The 13,051-nt window shown below is 54.7% G+C and overlaps 4 protein-coding genes across 4 annotated transcripts; 1 reads left to right on the plus strand and 3 right to left on the minus strand.

Moving 5' to 3' along the window:
* Positions 1 to 1,904: 1,904 nt before the first annotated feature.
* PODANS_3_9320 (uncharacterized protein) lies at positions 1,905 to 5,066 on the minus strand (the record flags this gene model as incomplete). Its single annotated transcript, XM_001909706.1, has 1 exon — positions 1,905 to 5,066. One exon carries the CDS (start codon positions 5,064 to 5,066, stop codon positions 1,905 to 1,907), a length of 3,162 nt encoding a protein of 1,053 aa, XP_001909741.1.
* Positions 5,067 to 6,373: 1,307 nt separating this feature from the next.
* PODANS_3_9330 (uncharacterized protein) lies at positions 6,374 to 7,759 on the minus strand (the record flags this gene model as incomplete). Its single annotated transcript, XM_001909707.1, has 1 exon — positions 6,374 to 7,759. One exon carries the CDS (start codon positions 7,757 to 7,759, stop codon positions 6,374 to 6,376), a length of 1,386 nt encoding a protein of 461 aa, XP_001909742.1.
* A 1,088-nt stretch (positions 7,760 to 8,847) lies between these two features.
* PODANS_3_9340 (uncharacterized protein) lies at positions 8,848 to 10,257 on the plus strand (the record flags this gene model as incomplete). The annotated part of the gene is made up of 1 exon (XM_001909708.1): positions 8,848 to 10,257. A coding segment is annotated over one exon (1,410 nt), but the record flags the coding sequence as incomplete, so codon positions are not given.
* A 503-nt stretch (positions 10,258 to 10,760) lies between these two features.
* Positions 10,761 to 11,654, minus strand: PODANS_3_9350 (uncharacterized protein; the record flags this gene model as incomplete). Its single annotated transcript, XM_001909709.1, has 1 exon — positions 10,761 to 11,654. The coding sequence occupies one exon, from the start codon at positions 11,652 to 11,654 to the stop codon at positions 10,761 to 10,763; it is 894 nt and encodes a 297-aa protein (XP_001909744.1).
* Between the last annotated feature and the right edge of the window lie 1,397 nt (positions 11,655 to 13,051).

Raw genomic sequence — 13,051 nt, forward strand, 5'->3', positions numbered from 1 at the left:
GAGGGGAGGGGGGATGGGGGTGGGGAGAGTTGAGGGGTTGGTTTTTGAGCATGGTTTCATGAGGTTGATGTTTGTGGGTTTGGTTGGGTTTTGGAGATGTTCAGTTGACTGTCTACGGCAGCCGATCCATGATATATCAAGGAATGTTTCAGACGATAAAGCTACTGTTCACCAAAGCCCCTCTTGCTATGACTTCACCTTAATCGAAGTAATGTTTGTCTGTTCTGATGTTGCTTCAAGCAAGCTATAAATGGATACCGGCCACGTGGGGTCGGTATTGAATGTGATCCATTCCCATCCTTGTCCTTGGGATATCGGCTGATCCCGCAGTTATCGTCAGATACAGTTATCCACCCGGGTTCTTTCCATATCAGTTCACCACAACGCGAAAGAGAAGAAAAAGAAAGAAACAAAACAATAACTTTAGCTGCGGTTACACAGATGCGAGGAGAGCAAGACCGTCGACCCCCTCGACAAAGCAAGCTTGCCACAGTTCCATTAACGAGTTTCACCTCCCACCGCGCGAGCGAGCGAGCGGGCGTGCGGGCGGGCAGACAAGAATCAAGCCCTGTCTCGAGCTGGAGACACAGACAGCCGTTGACTATCAGACCAGGGGTTGGAAGAGGGCGAGAGATCAGTCGGATCGGTCGACGTTCTCGTCCCTTTTCTCGGCTACCTAACACAGTAGGAGCTGACCCAGCATCTTCTCTTTGGTGCAGAACAACCACACTGCATGCATCGTCTTCTGTGCCCGGTTCAGAACAGTCCGCAGCCCAACATCTTATCTTCAATTCAACCGACCCTCTAGAGGGATGGAGAGTTAGGTAGGTAGGTAGGTGACGAGCAGCAGCAGCAGCAGCGCTTCCGAACGAGGGAGGGAAAGCTCAACAGACACACTCTTTTTTTGTCTTGGGAGTGTGACAGGTTTTGACCCGCTAGACAAGGTCGCAAGTCTTTTTGTGGATTGACCAGGTCCCATCCAACATTTCAACACTCGGACAAAGAAATATCATGTTTTCTTGACCAAATTCTTGACCAAACGGTAAAGCGGCACCCCTGGCTTGGTTGAGAGGTTGCTTGAGTATTCTTGTGCCTGAAACTGTATAACATACGGATTATCGTAAACACTTTGCTCGGTTCTCATCTCAAACTAGCCTTTCGACTTCATCTCTACATCTATTCGTCTTTGAGAACCTGGAAGAAATTGAATCTTACGAGATAAAAGTCAGTAAGCAATTAAGTAATCTGCCACTCAACAACCCCCCGCCCCCCCATGACACCTCAAACCACCCCTCACACAGTTATCACCTGAATCACCACCATATTGACTCAAAATATATCATTTCAACCATCTCCCCGCCTCTTCATAACTATCCAGCTACGCATACTCAAACAAACTCATCCGCTTCCACTCCAAGAAAAATACCTCACACCAACAGCACAATGCAAGTAATCAGCTATATATACCAATACCACCACCCCAAGAACAAGCCCTGATATCACTCAGCTGTAGAAATCCCATCTCCTACCCACCAAAATCCTCCCCAATCCAGCATCCAGAAACGCCTTGTTGTGGAAAGTGTTTATTCTATCCATTCCATTGTAATCCCCTCTCCCGGCCTCTAGTTGTAAAAAAGAATAGGCCACCTCCCACCAAGAGTATCTCCAACAAAAGAATGCCTTGCAATCAGCAACGCCCCGAATAATGATGATCAACTCAAGAAAAGTCCAGCAGTCCAGTAAAAAATAATAATAAAAAAAGCGACAAAGAAAACATGATTCTCGGTAAGACAATGCATGAAGCAAAAATGATATATGCCAGAAACGCAACCGAAAAAAGAAAGAAAAAATGCAAAAGGGTATCTCGCCGCCACGTCCTCCACCATTCCCATATGCCACCGGTCTCAAGCAGACCCAGGCTCCTCACAAAGCACAGCATCCGTAAACGTCCCCCCCCTGCTCCCCTCCGAACTCGACGAGCCTTGCCCAGAGGTCCTCGGCCTGTCCCTAACAAAAGAATCCTTCTCCTCCTCGCTGAGCCGCAGTCGAAGCTTCTCGTCCAGCATGCTGACCAATCGCTCACTATACTGGTCCAGTAGGCCGCTCAGCATCGACTCGCTGACTGGCTTGTGCTCGTCCGGCTCGCGGCTGCTCCTGCTCCTGATCGCCCGTTCCCCGAGCGCCGCCGCCGTAAGCCGGAGTTCGGCGTCGAGTTCAGAGAGAACATCACTGTTGATGGAATCGCTCGAGTTTAGTTTCTTGCGGTAGGCCCGTAGTTGACGGCAGGTTTGCTCGGTGGCCATGCTGAGGCTGCCAAAGCCATACCCGCTCCGCATATTTTGGTTGGACTTCTTCTTGGACTTGATGCTCGCCGTCGGCGTCATGTTCAAGGCCGGGAGAGATGGTCGGCGAAACATCCGCGCCCTGTTCTTGGGGCTATCGGGTGGTGGAGGAGGGCTATCTGATCTGCTGCCTCCTGAAGAGGCTCGCCGAGAGGGAGTCTCTTCTGCTACCCCGCTCCCCGGGCTGAGTTGTTGCTTTTCGGTGTTGGGCGTCCTCGCCGTGTTTGTCGTCACATGGAACTTACTAGCCCGCCGATGTGAAGCACGGGGCGGTGATCTACGCCCGCCAGGGGACGTTGTTGGCCGTTGAAACTCGGCTAATTCTGCTTTCGAGAGAACCTTTCGTAACGGCGGTCTGGTGGATGTCGAGATGTTCTTGTCGGGTGACGGATCGCGAGTTCGTGACCCGCCAGCGACGGGATCTTGAAAGTCAAGCGTCCAGATCATAATGGTACCATCCTCGCCCACACTGACGACTCTCTTTCCACCTTCATCACCGTCGATCAAAACGACACCATTGATAGCCTCGGTGTGGCCCCATTCGCGGTCCAAAAACAACCCAGACTGAGCGTCGTATATCCGCACCGATTTGTCCGTGTTGGAGATACCCAGCAAGAACGACAGATCACCATTTCCAAGCTGGCCAAATGTGAGTGATTCCAAAACGACAGATTCCAGTCCCGCCTCATCGTTGCACTTGAAAGACCCAAGCAGCCGCCCAGTTGTGAAATCATAATGGCAGACCGAGCGGTCCAGCAAAGCGACATAGATCGCCTTCTCATCAGGTGTCACCGTCATGGATGACGGAGAAGCCTTTAGTGAAACGACCTTGGAGGGTATCGCGGCCATAGCATCCGGCTCGTTCTCCTTGGTGACCAAATCGTGTATCTGAATCGTTCGATCCAGGGAGCACGTCATGAGCTTATCCTCAGTAGGGATGAGCACTTGCACAACCTTGGCAGTGAACTCCAGTGTCTGGAAGTGCTCAAAAGCACCTGTCGCCAACCGTTGAAACAGTTGGACTGTTCGGTCTCTGCCGCAGGAAGCGATGAGGGTTCTCGACTGGCCCTCGTGAATCGTGATATCCTGGCAGTCTGACGAATGAGCCTTGGTCTCCATCACGCACCCTCCTGTCGAAGAGTCCACGATCCGAAGAACACCCAGCTTGTCGCCAGCAACGAAGAGGCTGCCGTCACCTGTGGCTCTCACCACAACAACTTGATTGACCTCGACCTCGTTGCCCATGTCGAGTTGTTCAATGGGAACATCAAAGGATGATTTGATCATGCCGTCCAGGTCCCAGATATTCACTCGCCCGAAGCCGGCCCACGTGAAGAAAGCGGCACCGAGTTTATTCGACGCAGAGAGCCGCTGGGTGCCAACGATAGGATCACCCGGGCCTGGTATAGGGATGCGTTTTGTGTCGTCTGGGGTAGTCCCAGGCATGTATTCCGGACCCCAAACATCAATCGACTGCTTGCTGTTGACCGTCACCAGGTTTTCAGCCAAGAACCCCATGGCCGCGAGGCCTTCGGAGGTCTGTGAGCTCCGAAGTGTTGGGTCTGGCGTGCCACTGAGGATTCCCTCGAGACTCACGAGGGCGAAATCGCCGTCCTCTTTGCCGCCCACATATACGCTCCCGTTTCGGCTGGAGATGCAGCCAATGTTGAAGCCAAGGTCCAGCACCTTGACCAGTTTCATTTGTTTATTCGTGTCGTCCAACAGGCACACGTGGCCCGTTTCCGAACAGACAATGGCTTTCTCGTCGCTGATGGCGATTGCGCAGACGAATGTTTCGTCCAGCATGGTGCCCAGAAGAATGTTTCTTCCGGAAAGGGGTTTTTGGGCTTGCTGAGCGGCGGCCTGAGCAGCTTGCTCTCCGCCAAACCTAGGCTTCACCGGGGTGGCTATTGAGCCTTCATCCACCCTCCAAACTTTCACGTGACGGACGCCCAGCGTAATCAGGTTGCTGCCCATCCAAAACAAGCCCTTCACCTGAGCGGTACACCGATTTTGTTGAAACAGCTTTGCCGCACCTGTGCGGGGATCGATTTTCCATAGGTAAAGAAACCCATCGTTGGCAGCACCTAAGGAGGCCAGAAATTTGGTGTCTGGGGACCATGCCACGGCGTTGACGCCAAACGTGTGTTCGCTAATCGAGACCAGTGGCGTGTCCGAGGAAACGTCCTGGAGGTTGAATATGAGTACCCGCGGAGCATAGCCCGTCTCGCCCACGGCGAGATATCTTCCATCTCTACTGAGGGCCAGACAGGTGGCTGCCTTGATGCGCTCTCGACTCGTCCAGGTTTTGGAGCTTGGTGCGTCCAGCCAGTCTGAGCCGCCATATGAACCCTCTCGCGGGGAGGGCGCCGTTCGGTTCCTACTATCGTTTGCTTTTGGGGTGCTGTTCAGTGTAGAAGATGAATTCGAGACCGGAGACACGGAAAATACGGGCACAGCCGAGGGTCTGGCCCGGTAGAATCGTTGAGAATAATGCTCGCCAGACACGTCCACCACCACCACGGCGCCGCCAGCAATATAGGCGAACGATGAGTGGACGGTATCAAATCCGGTCGGGGAGCTGCAGGTTGTACCTATCACACGTCGGAGAGACAGGCCGGGTTCGCAGAAGCCGCGGGGCCGGATGGGAGAACGCGAGGGTCGGGAAAGATATGGAGAGTTGTTGGGCGTAAGCTTAAGCCGGTTGGAGGGAGTGGATGCCATCGCTCATAGCCATGTGCTGGATCGACTTGGCCTACGACGATGGACCGAGTCGGGATGAAAAGAACCAGAGACGAACGGGGGACCAGGGACGTCTGACTAAGGAGTAAGAAACATCTGCACGGGTCGAGAGGTTTGGGTGAGTGTAACGTGTTGGGAAACAGCGGAGGCTGGGTGACTTTGAAGGTGACTGGGGCGGGCAGCAGTTGGGCAGTTGCGAGGCGGCGGTTGAGGTTGAAGTTGAGAGCAGGCGGGAGCTGTCCTAAACGAGTGATGACAGAATGGCGGGCCTGTCTTCGGATACACGTAGAAAGCTGCAGAGGCGTCCGAGTTGACCTTGGTCAGAAAGCATGCTTGGAGATAGGCGCAGTACTTTGCAGGCAGGAGAGGAGATAAGATCGGATGGCGGTCGGGAGAGGAGAGAGCTTACAGTGACATTGACCGGCGGTGCAACGAGACAAAGTCAATTGTCTCGGGCAGGTGTCGTCGGTCAGGGCAACGGCGCAACGCTCAGCATTTGCTTTTGGTGACTTTCAAAGATGTCGAGGGGAAAAAATCACCCACCACTGGGCACCCAAAATGCATCTGGATCTCTTCTCAACTGGGCTCTTCCCACAGGGCAAGCCTTTCCTCTGTTGAGCGAAGCACCCACCATTTGTTTACAGGGGTGCAGGGAGGGCTGGTGGTGGGCAGGGGTTTGATGTGGCCCGTGCTCCGCTACCTTGTTTTTTAGCGCTGTTGTTGCCCGGCATATCAATTGGTCAATTGGGCTAGCCCTTTCCGAATCGGGCTGAATATCTGAGCTGCCCGCCAATCACAGGAATGTACCGGTAGCCGGGAGTGACCCCACTCCCGTCATGCCATTTCTCTTTTCTTTTCCCCGCGAGGACAAGAGCCGTTCCTTTTTGGCAAGGCGATCATGCAATGTTACCTGGCTACGAAGTATTGGTGCTAGCACTGGCACTGGCAGCGGCAGAGTGATGTGTCTGTCTGACATCGCCTAACCCTCAAGATTGTGCAACAATTGTCCATCTTAAACCTTAAATGAGCCCCCCACGATGTCAATCACTGACGAGCCAGTTTGGCCGTGTCAAAGGCCACGGGACCGGGGTGTCGGTGACAGCCCGCGGCACTGCATTAGCGCTTGTGCTGGCGAGCCATGAGGCGAGATGAGATGGCTTGTGCTGATCTGAATGTCCGGGGTAAAAAGGGCTTTCTTGGCTTCCTTATCATCTCAGCACCACAGAGAGATACGTTATCGGGTTATATACAGCGTTGTACAGTTTGGGTCCTCCATGGCCACATCTCACTCAGCCCAAGAAACCCCCCATCTTCCTCCTACCCCGATTCCACTTGGGATCGCGTACCACACCCTCGGCACGCCACTTCGCAGGCGGTTTCTTTCCAAGCTCAGCCCATTGAGCCCAAACCCGTTTGCCACGGTTAAACCATCTCCCCTGTCGCTCCTCCTCCTCCTCGGCGTCCGGTGTCCATTTCGACTTGAGAATTCTGCGGATAGCCTCCGGGGATACCTCGAACCTCTTGGCGAGCGTGGCGGTGTTGTACTGCTCAGGGAACTGCTTGTGCAAGGCCCGAATACCAGCAAGAGCGTCTGGCGACAGCTTCTTGCGCGGCATCCAGCCCTCTGGGAACTTTGCCTTGAGCGCCTCTTTCTGAATCTGCCACTCTTCCTTGCCCGCAGCCTCGGCCTCGGCCTCAGCCTTCCTTTTCGCCTCTTCGAATTCCTGCCGCCTCCTTTCCTTTCGTGCCAACTTGAGCTCGGCCTTCCTTGCCAGCCTTTCGGCACGAGCAGCCTCAAGTTTCAGAGCCATCGGGTTCGTTCGCTCCCGTTCTTCACGCTCCTTCTTCTCCTTCAAGGCCTTCTGTAGCTCGACCTTACCCATCGTCACTTCTCCGGACTCCATCATTTCCAGCTTCTTTCGCCTTCTCTCTTCCCTTTCCTTCTTCAGCCTCTTGATCTTGTACTCCATGGGCTCCTTCTTGGGCGCACATTTTTCTGGCCTGTCGCGTTTTGGCCTCTTGCTTTTTGGCTTATCCTCCTTTTCGGCAGGCTGGGTGTCGGGTTCTCTTTCAACAGTGGTTTGGTCCTGTATTGGTCGGTCGTTGGATGGCACCTCGTCTTGATCCTTTGCTGGTAATTCACGAGACGGCGCCTCGTCATTTTCCTCCCCAACAACCATTGTGGTGTCGTGTTCCGCATCTGCCACTGCGCTGGCCTCTTCCCCCCCCTCCGGCTTCATTGCGGCAGCTTGCTGCGCCTTCTTCAACTTTTTTCTAGCCCATTTTCCCAGAGGTTTTGGCTGAACCTCGCCAGAGTCTTGTGGGCTGGCCGATTCATTCTGTGCTGGTGTTTGAGCGTCTATCGTCACCTCTGTCGGTTCAAAAGGTGCATCGTGGGTGGTTTCGAAGACAATCTTGGGAGGACTTAGTTCCTGGTGCGCGGGGAGCCCTTCTGGCGGTGGCCAAGCACCCTCTTCTCTCCCCTCAGGGCATGATGTGTGAAGTAACCTGTCTCGTGTGCTACCGAGAGCAATTGTCCGTTGTAACGTGGATAATCGAGTCAGTGTCGAGTGGTAGCGAGGAATGCGATATGCGCTCGTTGGTGGCGGGAAGTGGATTTGGCTGATGTTTCTGACAAATATTCGCAGGGCGGCCGTGCGGCAACAGCTATTCATGGTGAAGTCGGGTATGAATTGGCTGTGTGGTTATTGGCTGTGTGGTTATTGGCTGTGTGGTTGTTGGCTGTTGTTGACTTTCGATGTTGGACTCGGCCTGTCCAGAAAATTTCCAGGGACGCAAAGGGTTCGCGACGGGCTTAGCGGCACCGTTGCTATCGGGATCGCTATCAGCGACAGTGGTCAGTGCTCACAGCTTCTACAGCCCCACCCGAGCGAACCGCCTTGTCCCACCTCAACCCAACGACATGCCTCTATTTCTAATAAGGAGGACAGACGGACATATTGGGTGAGAGATTTATGGTAACGAACAGGCACTACCGAGGCGCAGAATGCCATCTAATCGCCAAGAAAAACACCACGTCGGCCTCGTACATTGCCGACATTGCGGACGACGCCCAAGAACGGACACGTCCTCGTCCGAGCCGCCTTGGCCGCATCGACTCGTCGACTGTCAAGTGAAGGATAGATTGCTCGGTCCAGCCATACCCCCTGGATTCTGCTGCCGAAGCCATACCATGTGAATATCCGGTACTCCTATGTATGGATTGAGGGGGGACTGTGCCTTGCTGTTCCGTGCTATCACCAGTCCCGCACACGGTACGGTAATGGGGTGTGCTGCAACCCTGTTGTGGCGAATAGCGTGCACCTCACGTCATGAATGCTCGGGGACCTGATGAATCCTTTTTCCTCGTAGGGTTAGCTCTGTGAGTGAACGCCGCCTCGGCAAAATGGAGGGAAGTTGTGATTCGCGATGAGGGTTGTATTCTAGAGTCTGTATCCTCTCTACGCCTCTTCCTGGTGCGGCCAAACAGATATTTCTCGGACTAGAGCTGCTTTCTCAGCAAAGCAGTGTGCTCGCGAGTACGAGTTGTGAGGAGAGTCACATTGTTGAAGGCACAGATAGATGCCCAAGGGGTCTTATATGTAGTCTGGGATGTATATATGAGCCCTTTCCACGTCCGCTAGGCGAACCATGGAGTTGAATCCTATTCTCCACGACCACAGCGTTGGGATTACTCGATCCTACCTTCCTGATCCAACATGCCGCCCCCTTACGTCCTCGAGCCAGGGAGGCGTGTGAACGCTGGGACTATGAGTTCGAGTGGACGTCGGAGCACTACACGGCAGAGCAGCTCAAGCCCCTGATCTACACCTACGACGAGCTTGCCTCCAAGGCCCTCGACCGCCTGGACGAGATAGCTGCCGAGTCTCAGTCCAAGACATCATCACCTCCATACTCAGACTCACCACCACCCTCAACCTCAAGCCCGTCCTCATGCCCCTCCTCCCACGCCCAACACCTCTTCTCCCTCCTCCAAACCCACGCCCCCCACGACCCAGTCTTATCCCCTCTCTGGTCCCAACTCACCACCACCCCCCCCTGGGTCTCCCCTCCCCAAATCACCTCCGGCCAGCAAATCTTCTACCGCTACCTCGGCCCCTCAATAGTAGGCCTCACCTTCCAAGCCCTCCTCGGCGGCTTCGGCTCCCCCCGAATAGCCGCCACCCTCTCCCTAACAGGCGGCTTCACCCCCCGCTTCGCCCGCCGCCGCCTCCTCGAAACCTTCCAGCACGTCCTCGACATCACCTCCTCCCCCTCCGCCCTCCACCCCCCCACCGGCCGCGGCTTCGTCTCCTCCGTAAAAGTCCGCCTCCTCCACGCCACCGTCCGCCGCAAGATTTTATCCCTATCCAGCTCAAAACCAGACTGGTTCAACGTTCAAGAAAACGGCATCCCCTGCAACGACCTCGATTCCATAGGGACAATAACAGCCTTCAGCACCATGCTGCTTTTTATCGGATTCCCTCGACAGGGGATATGGTTGTCCGATCAAGAAAAGGAGGATTACCTCGCCCTATGGCGGTATGTAGCCTACCTCTTAGGCACCCCGACCGCCCCGTTTGAAAACGTCACCACGGCAAAGGTCTGGTTGGAAAGCCTGATCGTCTCCGAGATCTGCCCGTCGGGAGTGTCGAAACAGCTGGCGGAAAACATGATCGCCTCTCTCGCTCTAACCCCCCCAACATACGCTAGCAGGGCCTTCCTCCGAGCAGAAGGGTACTGGCTCAACGGACCTGCTTTATCACAAAAGCTCGGGATCGAGAGGCCGAAATGGTGGTATCTCGTTCTTGTGGGCGGGCAGTGCGGGTATTTCATGGCGGTTTCCTATTTCAAAAAATATCTCTTGCCCAGAAAATGGGAGGAGGGGCAGGTGGAGAGACTGAAAAGGGTGCTGAGGGAGGTTACCGTCCGGGAGGCGGGCGGGAGGGAGGCAGGGTTCGAGTTTAGGTTTGTGCCTAGCTGGAGGCAGCTTCACTTGACTGAGAAGGGTGAGGAGGAGACACAAAAACAAAAAAAAGACAGGTTTGGGAACCGGTGGACGGAGTGGAGGAATTTGATGGCTGCTGTCTTGTTGCTCACGGCGGTGGGTTGGTTGGGGTGGTTGAGCACGCGGATGGTCTGCAGAGGTGTGGTGAGGATGGTGACACGGTGAGAAGGAAGGACAAAACGGGGGAGGAGGGGGGCGGTGTAAGGCTGGGAGAAACCCGAGTCTGAACGGAACCGCTGATATTCGGAGCCATTGGTTGCCCTGGGACAAAAGAGACAGGAACGCTCAAGACATCGTCTTGGTGAAACACATGTGCAATATAAGGGTTACTTGTTACACATACTACGTACAATGCGCACATGCAAAGGAGATATCAGACAGAGTGCGAAAGTATGAACAATTACTTCTACTAGTATCCTGTCCTCATGCCAATACACAATCTCTCTCCCGCCAGAGACCTGTGTGAGAGAGAGAGAGAGAAAAAGAAATAAAACCACCCACAAAAGACCACCCCCCTCTACTCTCTTTTGCGCAAAATGCTCCAAAACAATGCTGCTCCCGTAATGTGATACTGTGGAGGATATGCATGCAAGTCCCTAACGCCAGCCAGCCAAGCCTGTTTTCCCCCAGAAACGCCCTTGTTCGTGAGAATCAAATCAGTCGCTAAATCAATGCTCCATCAACTCGACCGGTGGCCTGGCCGTGTGCGCCATGATCGGCCTTGGCGCCGTGATATTGACCGGGCTGATGTCCATAACATCCGCATCATCCTCCAGCCCCTCATCCGTCATGTCATCCACCGTCACACACGGCAAGTTCGGGCTCTCCCCTCCCATCCCAATCACAGGCTGCGGCTGGAAGATCAAGGTCGAGCTCCTGCTCCTCTTCGTCCTCTGACCTCCCCCTTGCGTAGTAGGGCTGACGGGACTGACATCCCCCCTCTGGTTAATATTCATCCCGCTATTGGGATCATTCGAATGCCTCAGCTTGGCCAGCGCATCCGCCAAGTCCTCCGCGTGGACCATGGTATTAGGCGCGTCCTCTGTCCGGGACTCCCAGCCGTGGGGAGGCGATGGGGGAGGAGAAATGAAAAACAGCCTCCCGGCGTCGGGCAAGGCGAGGTGCTGGTCCTCCTTGTTGTTGATGGTCTCGAGGTTGATTTGCATGCCGAAGCAGACGCGGCAAGGGCGACCCATGACTTCCCTCTCGTCCCATTCCCGACGGACGGCGATGGCTTCTTGCTCGGTCGAGAAGACGACCTGGATGCGGGCGGCGAATTTTAGTGGGGAGAAGTGGCGGACTGGGGCGGTTTTGTTGAGGGCGTCTCTGATGACGGCGAGGTTCTCGGGACGGAAGCAGTCGGGGTCGAGGTCGGTGATGAGGAGGGTGTTGGTGGGTGTTGTTGGCTTCTCCAGCGGTGGGAGGTTGGAGAGGTCGAGCTTGAGGTTGAGAGAGGCGCCCCGAGAGCGGCCAGATCGTGGGGAGCTGGACATGCTGCTGGGAGAGGGGAGGAGTCCGTCTGGAGAGGAGGGCATGGCGGTGGGTATCTGAATCGAAGGCATTTTGATTTGTGTGGTATCGTGTAGTTGTTTGTTTGGGGGTGAAGTCTTGGTTGTTTGAGATCAAGTAAGTGAGGTGCGGGGGCGGAAGTTTAGTTGCGAACCCGAGGGCTTATTATGCACCGCAAGAGGTAGGTGATGTAAGTAGCAGGTCGGTGTTACTGTAGCTGTGGAGTGGCAAGCTGTTGATGTAGAGATTGGATGCAGATTGGGATGCAGATTGGGATGCAGATTGGATGCAGATGGGAGATTGAGCGACGAAAGCGGCAGGAGGGTGGCGCCGTGGATTTATATTCCTCTTTTGCTGTGTAGATGCGGTGAAACAAAGACAGACCGGAAGGAGATCACGGGCCCTGGGCTGGCGTGTCTGGGGAGCAACAATGCCGCCGCTCGTCAGAAGCCCCCCCGGTTGGATGGCTCAGCCGCCAAACTGGAGATTGGGACCAGCAGCGACCCGCCCGAGGGAATCCCACAAGCCCGCCGGGCCTCCGTACGCAACACGCAGTGGCTTTGGACCCTGTCGCGCGCACACTTGGGCATGTTGCCTCTCGCTACTATTGAACCCACGATGCGAAGCCTCTTTCTCATGAATGGCAATCCCAGTTGCCGCTTAATTGGCTGTGTAAATGCAGTCAACACATCCTGGAACCCGAAATCTCTGCCAGTCTTTTCCTTGCCACTCGCCGTCCAGCTTCTCTCTTCTCTCTGTTGAGTGAGGTTTGCACAGCCACGACGGCACATGGGCACAACAGGACCACAGACACCTCCTCCTGGATCTTCTGGCAACTCTGGCAGGTTTCGGGCCCATCGGGACGTCCGCCCATCCAGATCGCATTTCCCGATCCCGTAGTGTCTGATTCTCGAGGCGGTTCCAGAATCCTCACTCACCACCATCACTGCCTCCCTAGACAACAAAAAACACCAACACACGGCGTCTTTTCCATCTGGTGAGCCAAGGTTGTCCAGGAGGACATGCTCAGCCCGGCTCACGCCACCTCATCAGTATCGACAAATGTCTAGAGTCTTTTACACCGTCTTCACTGCCATGACTCTTCACCATATCCACCACCGATAAACATGCGAGAAATGGGACAATAAACAGCCACGCCAAGGCTAGACTTACTTTCCTGTTCTGTTTGCCGGGATCATACCTCCCATACAACAACAAACATCGCTGACACGAGCTGTGTGTTCATCCCTACTGTACGAGATGCCCAGGAAGGAAGCCAGGCACAAAGCTAGCCATATCCCAGCTCTTATGCCAAACCTAATCCGCGACTCTGTCGTGTCGGTTCATAAAGCTTACCGCACACACTCACACTGCCAGCAGTCCATCACCCAAGACTTGCGTAAGAGGCTCTCCATGCGCCGATCATCGATCATCAGCCAGCAAATGCAGA

This window comes from Podospora anserina, chromosome 3 (assembly GCF_000226545.1).
Source record: "Podospora anserina S mat+ genomic DNA chromosome 3, supercontig 2".
NCBI classification, from domain to species: Eukaryota; Fungi; Ascomycota; class Sordariomycetes; order Sordariales; family Podosporaceae; genus Podospora; species Podospora anserina.